General features: G+C 41.2%; 2 protein-coding genes across 4 annotated transcripts in view; one reads left to right on the forward strand and one right to left on the reverse strand.

Moving 5' to 3' along the window:
* The first annotated feature begins 56 nt into the window (after positions 1–56).
* TACR2 (tachykinin receptor 2) lies at positions 57–18,166 on the forward strand. Its single transcript, XM_072995213.2, has 5 exons — positions 57–765; positions 9,431–9,622; positions 14,766–14,922; positions 15,578–15,774; positions 17,040–18,166. Exons 1-5 carry the CDS (start codon positions 362–364, stop codon positions 17,218–17,220), a joined length of 1,131 nt encoding a protein of 376 aa, XP_072851314.2. The 5' UTR covers positions 57–361; the 3' UTR covers positions 17,221–18,166.
* A 1,012-nt stretch (positions 18,167–19,178) lies between these two features.
* The window catches only part of LOC110086784 (hexokinase-1), a 67,459-nt gene continuing 63,961 nt past the window's right edge, over positions 19,179–22,676 (reverse strand). For all 3 annotated transcript variants that reach the window (XM_078390832.1, XM_072995211.2, XM_020807956.3), the window contains one exon: positions 19,179–21,793. In XM_078390832.1, the coding sequence (XP_078246958.1) occupies positions 21,646–21,793 (148 nt within the window). In that variant the 3' untranslated portion in view covers positions 19,179–21,645. The remainder of the gene's footprint in view (positions 21,794–22,676) is intronic.

The following is a 22,676-nucleotide window of genomic DNA, read 5'->3' on the forward strand; positions in this document are numbered from 1 at the left end:
TGCTACTAGAGTTAAAATAATTAGAGCTTTTGATTTTTAAAAAAATATTCTTTTTTTTTCATAGATCAGGTGTTTCTATTCATCTTTCACACTGGTGTATCTTTAGCTTCTCCGATGACTCATTCAAATGGATTGTGGTAGCTCTGATTGTGGAAGAACAGTAGTAACTTCTCTTTGAAGTAACATTACCTCTCTGAAGAGATCAAGGTGATGCATTACTGAAGGCATATTTCCAGATTTGATCTACAAGACCATGAGTTCATAATTATAACTCTAGGACCGTGGCTTACCAAAAAAAAAAAAAAACACCCCACAAAGAATCAGTTTGGAGTACTTTTTCAACCCTGAGCTCAAGAAAGACATGACGACAGCTTCTGCCTCAAACATTAGCAATGTTTCAGCGGATAGCATGTTCGTAGACTATGTCAACTTGACAGCAACAACAGCCTTTTCTCAGCCTGGCTGGCAAATAGCAGTTTGGGCGATCACTTACCTATCCATGGTGGTGGTTTCAGTTATAGGCAACAGCACCGTCGTTTGGATTATCCTGTCTCACCAGCGAATGAGGACCGTCACCAACTACTTTATTGTGAATTTGGCTCTTTCTGACCTACTTATGACTTCTTTGAACACCGTTTTCAATTTCATTTATGCCAGCCACAATGTCTGGTATTTTGGTGAGGGATTCTGTCGGTTTCTTAACTTTGTTCCTATTACAGCCATGTTTGTGAGCATTTATTCTATGACTGCAGTGGCTGCTGAAAGGTAAGAAATGCTATGATGAAGAATTTTGCTTCTGAAGCAGATGTTGTTCTTTATGAGTTCTGTGTTTTGAAGTAATGCTGCATAGTAGTGCTGGCATAACTAGGATTACATTGACAATAAAAGAGGTGAGCTTGCTAATTTTTTCAGATATAGATTTACCCATACAAATAGTTTTGATTTGCCATTTTTTTTAAGTTGTAAAAACTTAACAGTTCAAATTTGGGCATGGATACTGAAACACAGATATCACTGAGTAAGTTCAATGAGACTTACTCTGTATTAAGTGGCAAATCTTAAAGTCTTAGACTGCAGTCACATCCAGATTAACCTGTACTGTATTGCATTTGCTAAGACTTACTTCTCCGCAGACAAACATAGGATTGGACAGTGAATACTTACTCTTTTCTAAGCAGTTCAACGGTGACTGTCCATATTCACAATGGTATATATTCTGTGATACTGTGTGTATGTTTTTTAAATTTAAATTCTGTTACCCATGCTCATGATCATTATATGCAAATGTGCTTATTTTAAATCGCTTATTCAGTTTCTGCTGGCGAGGAGGAGAGGCAAAGAGCTTTTCAGAATATGGAAAATCAACTGTGAGTTAGTTACTTTATTAGTCAGAGCTATGACTTTAGCACTCTCTTCTTGTTTTTCTATTTTGAGATATTGTTAGATATGGAAAGCTGGGTAAAAAATGAATCAGCAGCAATACAACACAAAGTGAATTAGCAGCAATACGATACCAATATTTCATAGACATCTCCGCCTGTTTCTCAAGCATATACTTGCAGCTACACAGGGCAGAATCCTTAAAGAAGGCAAGAGTGCATGCTGAGATGCCTGGGATGCTGAGTGCTCCACCTAATAACAAATTGTGTGCTTTTATAGAAAACATTGGCTGGATAGCTCAGTGGTGTAGGTATCTAGCTATGGAGCCAGAAGTTGGGAGTTTGATTCTCCACTATGCCTCCTGTGAGTAGAGCCAGCCTAGGTGGCCTTGGGCAAGCTGTACAGTCCCAGCATGCCCCCAGAAGAAGAGAATGGTAAACAACCTCTGAGTATTTTTATACCTGGAAAACTCTGAAAAGGGACACCCTAAGTCAGAATTGACTGGATGGCACATGTTGATTAATATTATAGAAAACATAATCTGCCAGGGTGGTGCACAGGATGGAATGATGAACTAGGACTCAGGAGGCCTCGGTTTGAATCCCCACTCAGCCATTAAAACTCACTGGGAGGACTAGACACCACATAACAACAAAACAGAGATGATATGGACAAGACCTTATCCTTTAGAGTCAGCCTTGCAAGTCTTCTAAGTCTGAGCTGGTCTCTGGGAGTGACTAGAACTCGCTGAAACTGATGTGTAAGCTTTGAAGTCATCTATGCACCAAAATAAAATTGTCTTCTTTCCAGAACCACTCAACCTGAGATTTGTGTCCCCACCTGGTGACCCCCGGAGAGACACATCAAACCCAGCAACTCTGAAGGAAATGGGTAGGGGGCTTGGACTAGAGCTGCTGGCAAGCGATTTCATAGGGGGAGAGCAGGAGAATGCCCCATAAGCCTTAAATCTTCCATTACTTCTCAGCCCTTTGACTAAGATCATGCATGTAAATAGGTCCTCCAGAAAAACTACCGATGGGGGCGGTTGGAGGGCTTCAGAGTGTGTCCTGGAGCTTTTAAGTTCTTCCAGGTTCAAATTCCTAATGAGACATTGAACTCACTGAGTGATTTAGAGCCATTTTGTCTACCTCTCTGTGTCTCTCATACTTTCCTGCTTCACACAGATGTAAGGATGGGGTAGCATGAGAGCCAGGAACACTTGAGGTACTTTTACCACAAAAAAGAGGATATACTGTAAATGTAACTAACAAATACTAGCTTATCATTTAGAATTGTAATACAGAATCCAGCAACTTTTAAAGTCCTTGGTTGCAACAACAACAACAACAACAAAAAAGCAGCACAAAGTGTGTTACAAAACCTGAAACAAACGTTCACCCAAACCATACTCCTAATTGTTTATTTGAGAAGAATAAGATATTTAATTTTTATAAATGACTGAAATGTCATTGGTTGCTTCCACAGGGTGTCAAACCTTAACAAAGCAAATACTGTGATTCACATTGGTGACTAAAGAATTGTTTTTTCCAGCTCAAACCAGTTTATCATAAACTCTTTACATTTCCAGATTAGGAGAGTGGTGCAGATACAGACGGGTGTCTAGGAGTTATACGCAATAGGGCCTATTATCCAAGGGAATGCCTCCCACCTGCAAAATGTATCTCCCGCCCCTATTGCAACCCTCCTTGGTTTGGGGGTGGGGGGTGGGGATGCAATAGGATGCCTAGGGCAGGAAAGGGAGAAAACTTTTTTCCTGCACAACCAGACGTTCATTCAGTGCAGGATAATCCCCTATAACATACTATAGTGCCGGATGACCTCTAGCACTCTAGATGGGTTAATACCCCCATCATTCCTCACCTGGACTAGCTGGAAACTGGAATGCAGCAATATCTGGAAAGCCACAAATTCCTTCCCTGGCTTAGTAACTGTTACAGCACCCCAAAACTAAATAGTTTGGAGCCATGTGGAAATAGTCAGTGTTATCTTCTTAACAGTACAGAAAAGCAGAGGAAATGAAGTGATTTAGTAACGTTGCAGTATGGCATTCTGCTCTACCAGACAGGAATACAACTTGCACAGGTATTTACTTCTCAGGTGAGGATTGATAGGGAATTTGTACAATGATCTTAAAATATTGTCACTGAAAGATGTATAGTGTAAGAGGAGAGGGGAACTTACCAAATCCACTAGTAGAATAGGCCTGTTTGCTTGCTAAGTCACACACCGCCACTAGCCTTTAATTACACATGACAGATTACACATGACAGGAAATGTGAATTATCTGCAGTCAGCAACATAATTCTCACAGAAGCAAGTGCTTGGGCCAAGGGAGTGCAAATTACATCCCTTTTTTTACCTTCCAATAACCAAACAAAGTTTGCTGGAAGGCAAGATATGAGGCTGAGGGAAAGCTCTGTGCTTTGACAATCAAGCATCTTTCATTTCTTAAGGAAGTACCTAAAGTTCTAATGGTCTGCTAACTCTGTCAAGATCCCCCCCTCTCTTACTAATAATAATTATGGTTTGTCAAATCGATTCTGACTTACCTGACCCTGCCCAAGGTGTTCCTAAATCTAGAACACAGTAGGACACACTATCTGCTGAAATTCAGAAATACATATTTATAATTATTTCTATGGTGTATTTACCAGAACTGGCCACTAGAGGGAGACAAAGATCATGCAATGTATGTGGTAGTGTTTGATATTTCTGCATTTTTGTGCCTCCATGGCGACGGCTTGGAACCAATCCTACATGGATACCACGGTCCTACTGTGTTCAGAAGCAGTTCAGTAATACTGTCTTCTCAGGCAGTTTTAAAGAGAACTGGGCAAATTAATGCAGAATAAGGCCATCAGTGGCTTTTGCTCATAATAGCTCTATATTTCCCAGAAGTCTTAGGCCTCTTGACTATGAGCTGCTGTGGGGAGACACAAGTGGGAGGGAGCTATTGTATTTCTACTCTACGTGTGGGCTAACCGTGAGGATCTGGTTCACTGCAGCAATAGCCACTGTGGAAACCAGTATGTTGAACTAGGTCACTCTTTGGTCTAATTCAGTAACACTCCTTTTTATGAATGCAGGAGGCAGTGATACCTTTAATCGAGCATTAATAATATAAACAAAAACAATAGGAAGCTTTTGGTGATAAATCTTCTTCAAGGCTGTGGATGAAGTTCAGTTGGGAACTGTGGGCAGTTCCCAACTGAACTCTTTTTATGTTCACATATATCGTTGTTGTCGTCGTCGTCGTCGTCGTTGTCGTTGTTGTCGTTGTCGTTGTCATGTGCTGTCAAGTTGCCCCCAACTCATGGCAACCCTACAAATGAGATATTTCCAAAATATCCGGTCCTCAATAGCCCTGCTCAGCTCCTGTAAACTCAAGCCTGTGCTTTCCTTTAGGGAGTCAGTCCATCTCATGTTTGGTCTTCCTCTTTTCCTGCTGCCTTCCACCTTTCCTAGCATTCTTGCCCTTTCCAGAGAATCTGGCCTATTCATGGTGTGCCCAATGTAGGACAGCCTCAGTTTCAATATATTTGCCTTCAGCCTTGATTTGATTCGGGAACCACTTGTTTATCTTTCTGGCAGTCTAGGGTATGTGCAAAGTTGTCCTCCAGCACCACATTTCAAAAGAATCAATGTTTTCCTTGTCAGCTTTTTTTTTTACAGCCCAGCTTTCACACCCGTACATGGTGATCATAAACACAAGAGTGTGGAAGACATAGACATACTGGCCAGAATTCTCTTGGTGTTGAGCAGCATAAGCCAGACACTGTGCAAGCAGTGTGTGCATCCTTGTTGTGCCTGGATTGCTCCATTGTTTGCCCACCTCGGCACATGACAGATGGCCAGCAGAGTGCAAAAAATGCTTGCACAGTTGCCCTTAACATGCATATTATTTTGCAGCAGGACTGTGCCCACTTTCTGTCAAGGAGCCCAACATTTAACAAGCAACTATGTACAAGCAGATGCCTACATCAGATATTAGAAAATGCAGCTTGTGACACAGCAAGCAAGCATTTTATGGGGTGCAGAAATCAGGGCCATTCCTACTGTTGGGCAATGGGAGGCAACTGCTTCAGGTGGCAGATTCTGGGATAAGAAGTGGGTAGATGCATGCCTTCCTGAGCAACCCACATAGCCTGTCCTGGTTCCCCAAAACTACTTAACATGAGATGGAGGAAGCCACCCATTTTTGAAAGACCTGAGCAAGGCTGTCACTATGTCTTTCTGGAATAGTGAAAAACCAGTGAAAAGGTGGTACTACAGAATTATACTGCTAGGTAGTTTCCACTATCTTGATAATTTTGGGAAATCCCATTAAATTCCCTGGGCTCCTTTCATTTCTGTGTGAAAACCCTGCTCAAGGTTGTTAGCTGCATTCCAGTTTCAGTGATGTGCAAACACTCCTGGCAGAGAAGCTGCAGCTCCCAGAGGGCGGGGTGACCTCTCATTCTGCCTTTCTGCCTAGAGTTGGAGAATTAGATAAAAGGGTTCTCCAGCCAATCCTAGTGGCAATTAGGTAACTAGTATCCTATCTGAATTCCTTCAACATTCTGTGTAATCCTGCTATGTTAATAAAAGAGTTCTCAAGGTGTTGCTTGAGGCTCTGCTGGTTGGGATATCTGCTTGTCCACTTCTTTGCAACTTCTCTCAAGGCTAATTGCCTTCCTATTGTTTTGTGATCACCCACATCATTGGCCTTCCTTTGTTCCATGATCACTTACACATTTCCAGCAAACCTACAAAAGGTTTTGTTCTTTCTATTTTAACCTTCTAAATGTTTGTTTTCGTTTTGCATTGAGTGTTTGATCTTCAAGTCATTTAAAGGTAGTGACTCATAGCAGTGCAAAGCGACTTCCTTTCTTGCTTGTCAGAGAAGGAAAATTAATTAACAGCCTCCCAATTTCTTCAGAAAAAGGGGGCTGGCATAGAACCAATTTCCATAGAATGCCCAACATATTACTGTGCTAGTCCTCAATACCAGATTTCAAAAAAATATCAAATTAATATACTTATGCTTTGAAACATATGGTATTTCAAATGCTTCAAATGTTAGGGGCATATGTGTGTTTATCTTATAGCACCTATTAAAAATGAAGAGTTATGGGTTTCGTGCTGATCTAGATGAAGCCAAAACAGCAGCAACAACAGCGATACCTTCGTTTCATTTCATAATTTATTCCTCTCCTTTCTCCCCAAGAGGACCCAAGGCAGCTTACAATATCAAAACAATATTAAAAGCCAAAAGACGATAAATAATACAATATTAAAAATACAGTATTAAAAAGCAATTTAACTGGTATAAAAACAGCTTGAACAACTTCAAAAGCATATTAAATAGATAAAGAAACATGCACACACATGCCTTTTTAAGCCCCCTGCCTTAGGTAGCCAGATACCAGAGAAAGGTTTTTCCCATCTCTTCTCCACATTTATTTATTTATTAAATTTATACCCGGCCCATCTATATCAAAGTCTATTCTGGGCGGCTAACACTAATAGATAAAAGTAAAAACAATATAATAAAATAAAAACAACAGTAATAATATAGTTCAAGATGGGAAAAATAATCAGGTGATGACAGGAGGAAAAGCCTGCCTAAAAAGCCAGGTCTTACGTTTGCCCTTAAAAACACCCAGCGAGGGAGCCAGACAGATCTCTGGGGGCAGACTGTTCCAAAGGCGAGGGGCCACTGCTGAGAAGGCCCGGTTTCTTGTTCCTTCTCTCTGGGACTCCCTCGGCGTTAGGCCCCTCAGCCGCCCTTCCTGGCTAGAACAAGTGATTCAGGCAGATCCAGGTGGGAAGAGGCATTCGGCTAGATATCGAGGTCCTAAACTGTTTAGGGCTTTATATGTCATCATTAACACTTTGAAATCAGTGCGGAAACAAGCAGACAGCCAATGCAAGGCAGCCAGAGTGGAGAAAATATGCTGATATTTTCTCACCCATGAGAAGTCTGGTTACCACATTATGCATCATTTGAGGCTTCCTCATCAGTCTCAAAGGTAGCCCCACATTGAGTGCATTGCAGTAGTCTAATCTCAATTTGATCATGGGTAAAAAATTGTAAGACTGCTGGAGTTCCCTTTTTACACAAATTGAATCAGTCTTCCTTCTCTCAGGTTGAAGGAGGGTTGTGTATAAGTGGCAGCTAAAAACATATCTGTGCTTGCAAAATATGAGGTATGCTTGCTAATAAATGAATAGATTACTAACCAACAATGTAAATAGTAGTAGTCACAGTTCATACAGAAATAAATGTGTGTCTGAGAAGGAGGAATCCTATCCTTTGAGACGGCGTTTTCTGGCTTTCATTCATGTAGGGCAAGCTGCATCTGTTGAACATCTTCCTGCCTTACAGCTTTTAAACCCATGAAATTTTTGTCCTTTAAAATGTCTGCAGAAATATTCCATAACTCCCTGTTGTTTGGATTACAGCTGTTACTGTGTATTTTTTTTTCTGTCCATCTTTAAGTCAAACTTTCTCTGGAATGCAGATACAGTGCCAGCCAGGGAAAGTTTAATCTGCTGCATTTCTGCAGCTCATGGGTCTTTGTAAGGCTCACAGGCTGCCGGGAGGATGGGGGAAGACATCCTTAGACACAAATAGTAGTATATGTGGAAGAAGAAGATAATGGATGGACATTTTGCTTTACCTTTTGCATAGCCGTTCCTAGCACAATCTTTGTTTAAGCATGAAAAATGTGGGAATTATAAATACTATCCTTGAGATTAACTAAAAGCTGCTGGAAAAGGTAACATCGGAAACTGAATGTTTGTTGTCAAAAGTATTATTTTCTATATGCAATATGTGTAGCATGAGTATCACTGAGTGCGTATACAAAACAGGACATTGCCCTCTAATATATCCCTCAGCAAGCTGTGATGATGACTGTTCAGAACAGGTGTGTGTTAAAAAGCACAACAGCAAGACGCAAGTGTCCAAGAGAACTGGCAGGAAGATGGAGAGTGACTCATGGAATTTTCCACTGCTAAATAAACAATCAGGTCCATGACAAAATGTAGCTGCATGACCTTATACAAGAAAAATGAGGGAAAATTGATTTTTCAGTGTTCTTTTAAAATACACTTTAGCATGACTTAGACGGAATAAGGTAACTGCTGACTCAAAGCTGAGTGTGGAGGCATTAAAATTATCTGAGTGTTAGTATGTTTATCACTCAATTTCAGTGAAATATCTGTCTTGTTTGTTTGCGGACAGCTTCACACAATACGACTCATGTGTGGAAGTTGCTGGAATGGGTTAGTTCAACAAAGAGTAAGGCAGGCACCTCAGGCAGAAGATGCTGTTTGCAGTGAGTAACAACAGGCTGACAGAGGCTTTGGGAAACTGTAGTCTGAAAACATATATTTCTAATCATGACCTCCTAACCCATAATTGTAGCTTGTTCTTGTCTAGTTCTATGTCCACCTAGAATCAGAAGTTGACAAAAGAAGTGGGGAAAACCAGAAGTGACAGAGGTAGACCAGAAATGGCTAGAATAGACAAAACAGTTTGGTTGGTCATCTGCCAAGCAGTTTAAGGCCTAGGCAACAAACGGTGGTTAACACAAACCATGTCTTATTGTGATATGTGAATGTGCCGTGTGCCATTAAAGCGAGTACATCATGCCCAGCATGGCGGGTGTACAACTCAGTTGTCCCTCAGCACCTCAACTCCAGAAGTGTTTCCACACACAAAAGGGTGACATTTGTTTTTCTCTAGACTGCAGCTTTTAGAGATACCATTGGAAGCTCTTCCTGAAGTCTCTAAAAGGAGACTGCTAGAGTGGGCTCAGTGGTCTGATTTACATGGACCACGTGGCCCTCTCGATCCTGACCCTTTCTTTGAAAAACAAATGCATTAACTTCATCAGTAAGGGGGCGGGGGAGTCTACAAAGGCAAAGCAATAAAAATATACTGGATCTAGTTTGTCTCCACTGTGATTGAATGGTTATTGCCACTGTCGTACAGTGGATAATTCCCTCCCTCCTTTTCTGTCTGTTTCTTTCTGTCCCTCAGGTATATGGCTATAGTTTACCCTTTTAAAAGAAAACTTTCTGCGGCGAATATGAAAGTGATCATAGGAATCATCTGGCTGGTGGCTTGTGGACTTGCCTTCCCACAGTTCTTTTATGCAGAACTAATTATTGATAATGGAACACCCAAATGTATCGTCGCTTGGCCGGGCGAGAGCGAATGGAAAAGACTCACGTAAGAACTCCCCAAATGTTTCAGCCAGAAGTCCATTTTGGCATCTTTAATGACCCTTATTAGAAGAAAGAGCAGGTGCAGGAATTCTGTGTCATTGAAATATTTTGCTTTCAATCTGGTTTCAGGATAATTGATTCAAAGATCAGAACCAGCATTTCTTGTTCCACTTCCTTACTCTTGATGGAACAGGAAGAATATACTGTACTGTATGGTTAATCAAATATTCATATAGTAATCAAGATTGCAAATTTATGTCAAAATCTGTATCATGCCAACCAACCTGTCATAAAATATTGTTGAAGCCATTGAGTTCTCCAGATTGTTCTATCAGGCTAGATCAGGGAGGGGAAAACCCAGTGGGAATAAGAGTCATCAGTCCAAGGTGTGTGTGGATTAAGGGGAAGGAAGTATGCCCCAAATGACTAATTTGCATATATGATACAGCCACAATCTGTATGCTTCCTTTCTAATACAGACATTTAAGGCAGTTTTCAATACATTAGTTATGTATGTTATCTATGAAACCAAAATGTCTTATGTAACTATGTATGAAACATTTACTAGCTGCTGGATGCAGACAAAGCCCAGTAAGAAGGAAACAGAAGGAGAACATGTTGACTTCACTTGAAGCCACGAAGTCTGTATATCATCATACTAACAAAATGGGCCAGGAGGTATTCAAATGAAGCTCTAACAGAGGTTATTCAGGTTTCAGGTCCTACCTAGAACTTTTGAGATAGAGAAACATACAACGGTTGAGCTGCCATTTTTAACAATATAAAATCCAACTGCTGCCTGGCTCTGACATCTCACTTCATAAAAGCACACTGATTTCTTAGTACCTAAATGGAAAACAAAAATTGAAAAAGCAGAGAAAACTTAAGACATTTGTTTTAAATCAACAAAAGTTAGTGATAATTTTTGGGTGGTGATTGCACTTCTAAAATCGGAGGCTTCCCTCATCTTCCTCTAAGCATGCTGGAATAAGAGGTGCTTTTGAAACGAGGGGCATTCAGGAACTCTGAGTTTATGCTGGAGCTGAACTTGCTCCTGGCAAACATGTCAGGGAACCCTACCAATGAAGGCCACAGCTAAAAAAACCACCCCAGTACTGCCCTGCAGCTCGATTTCCACAACCTACCAAAGCTGTGGACACACCAGTCACAGAGAATGACACAGAGAGCTGGCTTCACTTGCCCCTCACCTTTCCCTGTGGGAAAAGCAAGGAGTGAACAAAAGTGAGTAAGCTATTGACTTGAATGGGACTCCTTGAGTCAGTAGTGCAGTGTTAAAATACATGTCACAGTACAGGAGGCTTGTGATTGGGGCAGGAGCGTGCCTCTCTCCAAAACCTATAGAAGAGGCACCTCTCATCCCAATCCATGAGCCACCTCTATGTTACAGTGAGCCCATCATGAGAAGAAAGGCTAAGAGGTTGGCTTATCTCAGAGTGAGCTTTCTCCACTACATGTTACCAATTAGCTTGCTGATGTTTGGTGACTGGGAGATAACCACAGGCTTCATTTACAAGCTGGTTGTGTGGACCTGGCAGTGTCAAAGGATTGTGGATTAAACATTTCCAACTTCTATTCCAAAGCTCCTGAGATTCCCTTGTAATCTTTTTCTTTGGTGGGAATCAGAGAAAGCTGTGGAACAGGAGGGGGGAGTCTTTAATTACTGAAATTCACCATTCTCAGGACATTTTTACCTCAGGACCTTTAGTAGAAAAGTTGGAATTGTTTGATTTCAAAAAAATCACCACTGTTGGTGACATCATCAGCCTTACATGGAGCAAGTTACAACAACAGGATTTCAGCTATTACCTTCCAGTTTAGAAAATAGCATCTCATTCTAAGTCCTCATTCTGAAAGTACAGTACTGTAGTTTCATCGTTAGCTTTTGACTTTGCCATTCAGGAGACAAGCTGACTGAACTACTACTTTAAGGAATGCTCCTTAAAAATTGTGGCTTGCCCGAAAATCACTCTCATGCTTTCTTTTACATCTCCATGTACATAGGTGGGGGCTTCAGGGATAACTCTCAGTTGAGGCCTACACAGCTGTATGAAGAAGGCTGGTGGTCCAAATTCAGCTCACAAGCCACAGACATCTCCCTCCTCTGCCGTAGACCGAGATCCTCAAACTCAGTATAAGTAGACTTTCTATCAGTCAATCAAATATCCTTCATGCTTTACAAAGATTAATTAAGTGGTGGGAGCCAACACCAAGCATTTTGCTTCCTGATGCAAAGCAGCAATCCTTTCTCCATGTCAGGATGTACCCAGGTATACAACTTTTGTATAGAGATGTTATGACTGTAGACTCAGCTATATAACCAGGAAACCCATACTGTATATCCAACTTACATGCACACATCCTTTCTAGAACACATGTACAGTCTGTGCAAGCAGTACACTGTACACAGATGGTTTGGGCTCAGGGTCTGTACTGGACCTTTCATCTTTAGTGTATGCACACTGAACATTTGCACAGGGGGGCTTCATTTTCAAATGGTATATGACATGCCTTAGCTCCCAGATATATCTTTGCTGGTAACAGTATTGGGTTTAAGAGGAGCATGACTTATGAACTACAGTGGGGTCTTGACTTGAGAACTTAATCTGTATTGGAAGGCAGTTCTCAAGTCAAAAAGTTCTCAGGTCAAATCTGCATTTCCCATAGGAATGCATTGAAAACCATTTGATCCGTATCTGCTCTTTTCCGTCCATAGAAACTAATGGGAAGCTGCTATTCCGCCTTCGACCACTAGAGGGGGGATATTTTGTTTCTTTTTTTCTTAGGTCAAGAAAGGTTCAGGGAAGGCAGGGAAAATACAGTACAGGCAGTACAGTACCAGGCAGTCTGAAGACTGTCTCCCAATCCACTCTCTAAACGCTGGGAGGAGTGAGGAAGCAGACAGGCACCCTTTTCACTGGCCAACAGTTAACTGAAAATTCACATTTTGCACTTTCCCTGCCTCCCACGTGGTTTTTTTCAGTTCTTAACTCAAATCTAAGTACTTAAGTCAAGTCAATATTTTCCTATGAGAGCGGTTCTTAAGTCAAAATGTTCTTAACTCAAGCCGTTCTTAAGTCAAGACCCCACTGTAGAAGGTTTTGATTCAGTCTCATTTCAGTGAGTTATTCACTCATTAATAATAGTTGCCTACTTAATAGGAGTGCTGTAGAGCTACTGACCTAAGGAATGAGAGGCCCCAGAGCATAATACTGTATACAGTAAACGGTTTTCTGATGGAAATGCAATATTAAGAGGAAAAGCAATATTAGATAAGTTAATTCTCTGATGTATGTGATTCCCAGGCACATAAATTATTACTCCTGCTGTTTCAAGACCTTAAAGCACCTTTTAAAAAAACAGCTCAAGCAGCATCTTACAAAAATTAAAATATGCCCAAGTTTAAAACAAGAACAACAATATAAGATAACGCTCCTCCCCCGGCCTTCACAAGGCAGGCCTTATCTAATTACTTTCCTCCTCAGGGTGAACAACTCCCTAAGGACTGGCTTGTGCAGTACTTTTTTCCCCCACACATGGTGACTTGCATTTTCTCTGAACAGAAGGGGAAAGAGGTGAGACAGACACAGGAAGAGATAAGAATGCCTGAAAAAAGTGCTGTAGACTTTAAATGCTTCCCTTTGCCTCAAATAGCAACAGTACTTATTGTTGGAGACTCACGTTGTCCCTGCATTTTCCTCTCTTATCTGAAGAAAAAAAGGAGCAACAAGTTACTGGAGCCAATTTCAAGTTTTTGCCATCTGCCAGATTCCCCTTCTTTCCCTTCTGTGCATTCCACAGTTGCCATGTTGTCACCGGGTCCCCAACATAACCACCACCATTCCAGTTATCTGCTCCCACAAATGTATGGGACTTGCCCTTTCAAAGAGTGTTGACATTCGTTCCCTATGCCAGATCACATTCACACTCATCAGACTTTGATCTTAATTTAAGGCTTTTCAGGGGGACATGAGGAGTAGCAAGGATGCCAATATCCTCTCTGCCTATGGATCTTCCTTTGGGCATAACTAGACAGTCTTCCTCAGGCAGCCGGTATCAGAGTCTACTTGTAGCTATTGAAAAAAGCCCTCTCTCTCAGCCTGATCAAAAACGTTTATTGGGTCACAGACATCCGTCATTAATGGTCAAAGTAGTCAGGAACAAATTATCTATCCTTCAATTATAGAACAGAACCAGTGTGGTGTGTTGGCCAGGTTATCAGGCTGGGATTGATTGATTGATTGATTGATTGATCTAATTAATTAATTAATTAATTAATTAATTAATTAATTAATTAGACTTATATACTGCCCCCCTAGAACATGTCTACTCTGGGCCAATCCATGTGAAAGTCCCGACTGTGCCGTAATAAAACTTCCTGGGTGGGCCAGTTGTTCTCTTTCATCCTGACCTACCTGTCATGGTTGTTGTCAGAATATAAAAGGGGAGGGGAAAGACATGTCCTCTGCCTTCAATTCATTGAAGAAAATCTGAGGTACAGTATATGTCTAACTAGAAAAAGAACTAGTGACGAACTGATTACTTGCAGCTTTCCCATAGTTTTTTTTTAAAAAACTTTATTGGTAAGTAACATCATTCCTTGCAGCTTCCCCCATCCCCACAGGAACTGTGGTGTGGGGTTGCTAAAATGCTGCTAGAGCAGTTCACATCTATATGTGCACCCCTACACATGAGATTGCCTGCTACATAGTTTCCAAGTCTTACCTATAGAGAAGGGGGTGACTGTGGAGCCAGTTGAAATCCATGGTCTAATTCTGCTCACAGCCGTACAGGATGTCTTCTCACTAGGGCAGAAGCACCTGGGGTACAATCCAGTGTTTGGAGAGTGACATCCCTCCCTCCCCTATTCCACTGCATCCCATTGCCCCACCAGGAGAATAGCAGCATTGGGTTTTGCCCTTTGTGATTTATTTCCATGTTTTTCCTTTGAAAGCATTGGATTTCTGATGCCAATTCTTCAACCATTTCAAATTTGCTTTACAGCTGTTCCATTAATTGCACCCTTCACGGGAGACCTTCAGGCAGAAATAAGCAAACATTTCCTGCCAAGCAAGTTCCTTGGTCAAGCATCATGCCCAGCTCTCCCTTGTTTTGGTTTTTTTTTTTAGGTATCATATTACAGTCATTGTATTGGTTTACCTGCTGCCTCTCACGGTGATGTTCATTACGTACAGTGCGATAGGAATGGCTCTGTGGAATAATGTTGTTCCTGGTGATCATACTAACAAGATCTACTACCAGCATCAAATTACAGCCAAAAAAAAGGTTGGTCCTTGTTAACTGACACCTCATTGTTTCCTCTGGTGACATGGGGTCATGCCAGAATACAAAATCACTCGGATTTGAAATGCTGATAGTTAATCATTCAGATTTGCATTGCTGTATAGTTAACAGTCCCAGTCTTTAGGGGGAGGCTGTCATACATCACAATCTACCCTGTTCTGTCTGGCTTTACTGGCACCCCCCCCCCATTTCTTTCCAATGATCAAAAAGAGTCAAAGAGAGCTGAATGTAGACTGCTTCATGAGAGACGGGTGGCTGTTTCCTTTAGAGAGAAAAATCACGATAGAGAAATAAAATATTCAAGGTTGGCTCTATCATGAGGCAAAGTGAAGTGGTCTCCTCAAGTAACAGTGCAGTGTTGTGTGCAAAAGGTTGCAGGGCAGCTCCCTGAATATGTTTTCTTCTCTTGGAGGGCAGCGGTATGTGTTCCAGGCAAATTGTCTTCAGCCCCCTAACCCTAGCCTGTTTCCTTAGATGTGGTAGAAGATGGTGTCTCATTTCCAGTGTCATAGCATGATTCAGAGTCCAACCTGGATGAGAGGAAATGTGGGAGGGGGGTGGGGGAAGGATATGGTCCACCTGAGCCAGCAAACTCTTCCAAACTGACCTTGAAATTATTTCTCTTTTCCCCCCTCAGTTTGTCAGGACAATGGTTGCTGTTGTAATAACATTTGCCATCTGTTGGTTTCCATATCATCTCTACTTCATATTGGGGAGCATCTGTAAAGATATCAACAGGAAGAAATATATTCAACAAGTATACCTGGCAGTATTTTTACTTGCCATGAGCTCAGCTATGTATAGCCCAATTATATATTGTTGTCTAAATCAAAGGTTAGTATTATAATATGTGCATGAAAGGATATATCCACTCTAGAGATATGACTGAGGGGCAAAACAAAAACACATTCATTTCAATAGATATTGAGTAGGAGGTGCAATCTTTGACACCAATTGATTCTTCCCCTCTTTTTTTCCTCCCTGAACATCTTTTGGTCTTCTAAAATTCAGCTTTACATTTCAGAAAGCCCCAAGGGATCAGGGTATACTGAGGAAAAGACTGAATAAAGGAGAAAGCTTAGACCTAATGGACAGATAGACTGCAAAGTGGGAGAAGGCTTTGGATATCAACAGGGCATAGCAAAAACACATTTACAGTAAAATCCTATCACCGGCTAAAATCCTGTAGCATGATAGATCACACTAGAGGAGGCTCATTGAATCAATGGGGATTTCATCAATGAATTCCTCTATGAGTTTCATTGATTCAAATGGGCTTATTCTAGTTGTGCTTTGCTGTGCTAGAGTAAATCATCATTGATTCAATGGGCCTGCTCTAGTGCAATTAACTACACTAAGCAACAGGATTTTGGCCTCTTGTCTGCTCAGAAAATATCAGTGACACTTACTTATTGGAAGTGGAGCAGTATTGAAGCGACAGAGCACTCCCCCAAGTGATCATTCTTCTCTGAAAACAGCTAGTATCCTATTGATTTGTGTGTCAAGGTTTATGTAGCATGCTGCAGCTAATTGTGGCTAATTATGAGGTACCAGGACACATCTCAGTTACTCAGTTGGGTCGTGATCAGAAGTGTAGTCGAGGTAGGCCCCCCACACCTCATCAATTAGCTCTAGTTAGCTGCACCAAGTTAAGCAAACCTTATGGGAACACTAGTAAGATTCTGGCCAACATATTGTGTTGTTTTGATAGAACTCATGGAAATACGAGCTGTTTCTGTTATGGGAAACTTGTAGCCTTTAGCTCACATGCAGTCCTTACGGTAATCTGAATATATGTGGTCTTTCACAGGCAGTCTGCCAAGCAAGGAATATGGAGGTGGGAAAGACGAGGAAATGGGGGTGGGAGGACTACATGGTAGGTGGGTGAGAGAGAAAATGGGGTGGGCAATGGGAGACAGGGAGATGGAGGGGGAGAGGAGTGACAAAAGGGGGGTAGGAGAAAAGGGGGTACCTCATCTTTGTGCTCTTTGCCCCAGCACTAACAGTATGCAGTTCCAGAAATAATGTCACCCTCAAACACACAAAAAAGAGTCACTATATGATGCTATGTTTGATTTACGTGATGCACTCATTTACAGGTTCCGCTCAGGTTTCCGGATGGCTTTTCAGTGGTGCCCATGCATCAAAGCAACGGAACAAGACAAACGTAACCTTTCTCATCCATCACCTTTGCAGAACCTTCAGAGGGATCAAACCTCCAACCTCCAGATGAGCACAGGCACACACACAACTAATGACAAAACATCATTCACTGTTTAGTGCTCTGATCATCTGTTTTCTTCCAGGTCCTCTTCACTTCTCTAGTAAGTCCCAAAATGTCTTCAAAGTGCAGAGTTTACGTCTGTTCCTTGTTATGAATAGATTAAATTGCTACAAACCCACTGTAATGTGTAATAATTGATCAGGAAAAACTGAACTGTGGGCCAGATGGGGAACCCTTCAGAAATATATCTGGCATATCATCCTTTGTCTTACCCGGATACTCTTTCTTCTAACTGAAATGAATATCTAAAGATTCAGAAAACAGATTGGCCCTACTGGCTTCCTTCTATCCGCTCTAGCCATGCTCCACCTCAGAGCACTTCCCACTTCCAAGGACATCCTTACACTCTTTTTATCTTCTGGGTTTCCAGCCAGAGGCACAAAAACCAGCCTTTGGCTAGACTTCCAACTTATCTTTGCTACTTGTTTCTTCCGCTTCCGGAATTCAACACAAGTACTGCCATTTTCTGAAATCATTCCTCCTGTTGCCACAAGGCTAAGGACGGAACTCAGTCACAGCCACCGATTTTATAAAGAGGTTGGGAAAAATGCATTTAAAAATCTTGTTTGCAGTTTATGTGTGAAAATCAGAATGGCATGATTTATTATAGGTCAGAACTAGGATATATTTTTTAAAACTACTAGTCATCCACACCCTGTCTCTTAAATAGCTGATCCACACCTAACATGTACCAATGAAAGGTTATTTGAAAAAAGAGAATGCTAAATTAATACAAGAAATATTATACCTCAACAAGTATAGCAATAAGACAGTGTACTGTAATGCATATTTTAAATATTTATTGTAGGTTTTCAGGTAACAAGAATCTTTCACTTGAAAAAAAGTGCTGTAAACTTATTAAGTACTGGTTTGTATTATAAAATAACCTATTGCTGCTATTTCTGGCAATAAAAAAATAATGTGTCGAAGCAGAAATAAAAATATATCTTCAACCTCCTTTGGAAATAACATTCACATCAGTTCATTCCTCCAGCAAAATGAACATTGGAAGAGCAGAAAAGAACTTCAAGAATTAGCATATTTTTTCTAATTCTTTTCACTAACTTTAAAAGCAGATAATACCACAACAGTGAAGATTTTCAGGAATTGCAGTCCAAAAACCACTGCTCTAGTCTAGTAGACAGACTAGGACTCAAAAGGCCTGGGTTTGAATCCCCACTCAGCCATGAAAACTCACTGCAGGATTAGAATTGGTAAAATCACTCCTTAAATATCTCACTTACCTTGAATGCCCTATTAGGGTCACTATATGTTGGTTCCGTCTATGTTGGTTCTCATAGTACAAAACATGTTTTGCATGCATAGTGTGTACACTGTGACTGAGATACAATAATCCTTTTCAGTACTATTGACACAAACTATTTACAGTATTAGTCTTCCCTGGCCTGGTACTTCTGAGATGCTTTGGACTTCAACTTCCATGATCCCTCCTCAACTGGCCAGGTTAGCTGGTGCTAGCAAAAGTTGCAGGTCAGAAACATAGATTCAACAATAGTTAAGACAAGGTTGGGCTAAAAGCCATTGGGAAGTATAAATCTTGCACAACAGATGAACCCCCTTAAAAAGTATGGAATTGGTATTGTACATAATGCCTGATATTGCAATTATTATCAGTCAGTTTGTAACAGGCCAAAGGGCACAACACTTAGCCATTACTCTGGACAAATACACTTAACGTTCGACTTAAAGGAGACCCATCTCCGTGAAGTATTCATATAGTAAACACCTGACGTCACACAAGGCAGTCTAAGCGTGTTTTATAAAAGTTACATTTGCTAGACTCCTGCACATGCCTTGCAAACTATCCATAATCTGGAAAAGTGTTCAGGAATGTTTTCAAACATTTGATTTTGCTGCTTCAGTACAACATAGGCTCCTTTTCCTTTCTAGCATTTGGCTTTCCCTGGCCAAAAAAAGAATCACCAGACACCAATAAACGCACATCAAAAAAAGGTTTAATGTCACAAATATCCACTTTGCACTAGTATCATTGCTACTAGTGAGCAATGTAAAAAGACTCTAGCATTGCAAAACCAGGGAACCATGCAGTTCTCCAGGAAGACACACACACGCACACGCACACACATACACACTTAAAGCTGAGCATATTGTTTGTGACTCATAGGGTACTGCACAACATTTTATCACAGTGCACCAAAAGGAGTATTGGAAATGATTACTAGAAGCTAGGGCAATCCAAATCTTGAGGAATAAATAAGAGGCTGCAGGTCGTCCCCAATGTCCCTCTGCTTTTGGGGTTACTGTTGTCAGTCATGGGATGGATCCTATGAACATTATCAAGTTGTAATTTGGACAGCAGAAGGAACAGTAACTGCTGTAGGCTACTGTTGCTATTATTTGTAAAACTAGCTAATTAATAGGCTGCTGGCGAATCTTAAAAGACTAGCTCAGTCATTTGGCATTTATGCAGTTCCAAACAATAAGAGAGCCTTTACTCAGTTGCTTGAATTGCAAAGCTGGTTAAGAGTTGGCAAAGGATTAGAGTTTCCTCATTTATGAACTGGTTTGTTCGCTGCTACCCTCTGGCAGTGTTGGTACCCCCAGCCTAGTCCAGTCAGTGCCAATGGAAGGATTGTCCGCTGAAGTTAGATAGATCCTTGTGTAACCATTTATGTGTGCTAGCTCTATATTTAGAAGTCTGATTCTGACATTAACCTCACTTTTAAAACTACATGGAAAAATAAAATTCCTAAACATTCTAATCCAGCAGTTCCAACTAAAAATCAATATGATTTTGCCTCAATGACTTCCACTGCAGTTAATGGAAGGCAGAGTGTACTATATTTCTCACATACATCTACATTTTGTTATGAGCACCACTCCATAGAACATAATTTGCAGCTTATAAAGGGCTGAGCAGCAAAGCACCGTAGGGCGGAGCTCCTGCCAGTAAGTCAGGTACTTGTCTGAGCAGCCCCATCACCACATACCAGTGACCATGTTGGGGAGGCCATCCACCATTTTAATTCCCCCCATAATATTCAAAAGCAGAGGAAGGGACATGTGGTTCTTGAGATTTTTTTTATTCTAACTCCCATCATACTTTACTACTGTCTGTGCTAGATGGGGCTCATTAGAGTTGTAACAGAGCTCTTCTGCTCTGTTCTTGAGCGATGTTATGGTAGATGCTCTAAAGCATTGTGAGAAAATCAAAATGGCAGATGACTTCACAGCCTCAGTTGCCATAAACATACAAGCAATGGACTAGGCAAGAAAGCCAGGGGTAGTACCACTGTTGGGGGAACCCAGACTCTGGCAGCTGCCTCAAGATGCTGAGTATTCTCACTCGTTCTGTGTTGATTCAGTTTTACTAGAAACATGCCTGACAAAAAAATAAGTTTTTTTGACAGCTGCCTACACATGTTGTAATACTTCCACATACAGGCACTGGGTTGCTGCAGAAGTTCTACCCATGAACCTAATATACTGAAACTGCCTCTCAGCTGAATACAAAGGAAAAGGAAGGGACCTTATATTTAAAATGAAAACAAAAGGCAGTCCTCAGCTCTATGGAATACAACAACTCCAAGGCAAAGATGTAGCAGTCTGGAAATTTCTCATGGCCTACAGATTTGGATTACCCTTGATCGAAATCACCGACTTCATTTTATCAGTAAAGACCTGCCTGACCTTTGAAACAGTACACATTTTACTTGAAATACAACACCACTGACCAAAGCAATGGAGAAATGCCAGTGATATAAGACATGGGGAAACAGTTGTTTATTTCTTTATTTACCATCCCTGACTAAGTACGGACAGAAGAGACCATTTACTTTGTGGAGGGAAATGTGGCTGCAGAGAGACACATGAGCACACGGTGCTAACAGCCAGCTGTGAGAACTCCCAAGTTTGAAGTGGGGTGGGGAGTGAAAAGAAGGTTAAAATCAAAATTCAGACGGGAACTGCTAATTCCCCTTTGCATAAGCATTTATCTCATATTCAGCAACGTTGGTGGTATATTTATTTAACATGGATATAGTAGCAACTGGAAAGAATACACTTGACACAAAGTACCACCTGCTCTTGTTCATGTATATCATTGTGGTGGTAATTTTAGACCTCAAATAATAAACTTACTTTGGACATCTGTTTAAATTATAGCTCTGTGGGTTTTTTTTTTAATGAGTGATACATGGGGAATGTACCAAATAGGGTAGAAAAAGACACATGCAGATGAGAGTTTCAAAGGTGGGAGATATTACCAGCAACAGCACACTCTATTCAGTATCCTATATTTTTTTTAATTTTTTTATTTTTAACTCCAACTTTTCAATTAAAGCAGTGAGTCCTGGGCTTCTCCCCCGCCAGTTCAGACTGCAGAACTGCTGCTTTACAAGAAAGTGCTCGGAAGGCAACATAGGCCAGCGCTGCAGAGTTCAGTTATGCGTCTCGGCATCACGGAGTCTACATCCCACTGCGGTAATGAGAGCTGCCCCTTTGCCGCTGCCATCTTCGGAAAGAAGGAATGTCACATCACATTTGGGTGCCAGGTCTTTTACAGTTTGGTGCATGATCCGTGAAAAGCTGGAAGGGAAACAGAAAGGATTTTTAAGGATGGTTCCTCTGCCAGTCCACAGATGGCTCCAGAACATAGGAAAAATGTTTTTTTGAAAGATGGAGTCCAAAAGCAACTGTTCCAAGCTTTGCACCTGTTAAGGTAGATTCATTCTGTTTTGCCACACCGCAAGTATGAGAAGAGAGTTCCCCTACAACCTGTGTAAATGTATGGAGCTGACTACTCATGGATGGAGGAGTGAGAGCACATGGCCCTCCAGATGTTGTGAGACTGCAAACCCTAGCAGTTTTAAGCCACTTTAGTCAAACCTAGATGACAAACCTAGACAGCATCTCAAAAAGCAGAGACATCACCTTGCTGAAAAAGGTCTGCATAGTCAAAGCTATAGTTTTTCCAATAGCAATGTATGGAAGCGAGAGCTGGACCATAAAGAAAGCTGACCACCAAAAAATTGATGCTTTTGAATTGTGCTGGAGGAGACTCCTGAGAGTCCCCCGGACTGCAAGGAGATCAAACCTCTCCGTTCTGCAGGAAATCAACCCTGAGTGCCCAATGGAAGGACAGATCCTGAAGCTGAGGCTCCAATACTTTGGCCATCTCATGAGAAGACTCCCTGGAAAAGACCCTGATGTTGGGAAAGTGTGAAGGCAAGAGAAGGGAACGACAGAGGACAAGATGGTTGGAAAGTGTCACGAAGAGTCGGACACAACTTAATGACTAAACAACAACAAAGTCAATTATGAAGAATACAGTCTGACAAAAAAAATGGATAGCTACATACTCCCCCCCATCTAACACAGAGAAATGAATGGCAGGGAACTGAGAGAAGAAACCCAGGAGCACATGCAGCATCATTTTCTGCCTTTCTCTTCCACAAATCCACCTCTATTA

The sequence above is a fragment of the Pogona vitticeps genome, chromosome 3, assembly GCF_051106095.1.
Source record: "Pogona vitticeps strain Pit_001003342236 chromosome 3, PviZW2.1, whole genome shotgun sequence".
Lineage (NCBI taxonomy): Eukaryota > Metazoa > Chordata > Lepidosauria > Squamata > Agamidae > Pogona > Pogona vitticeps.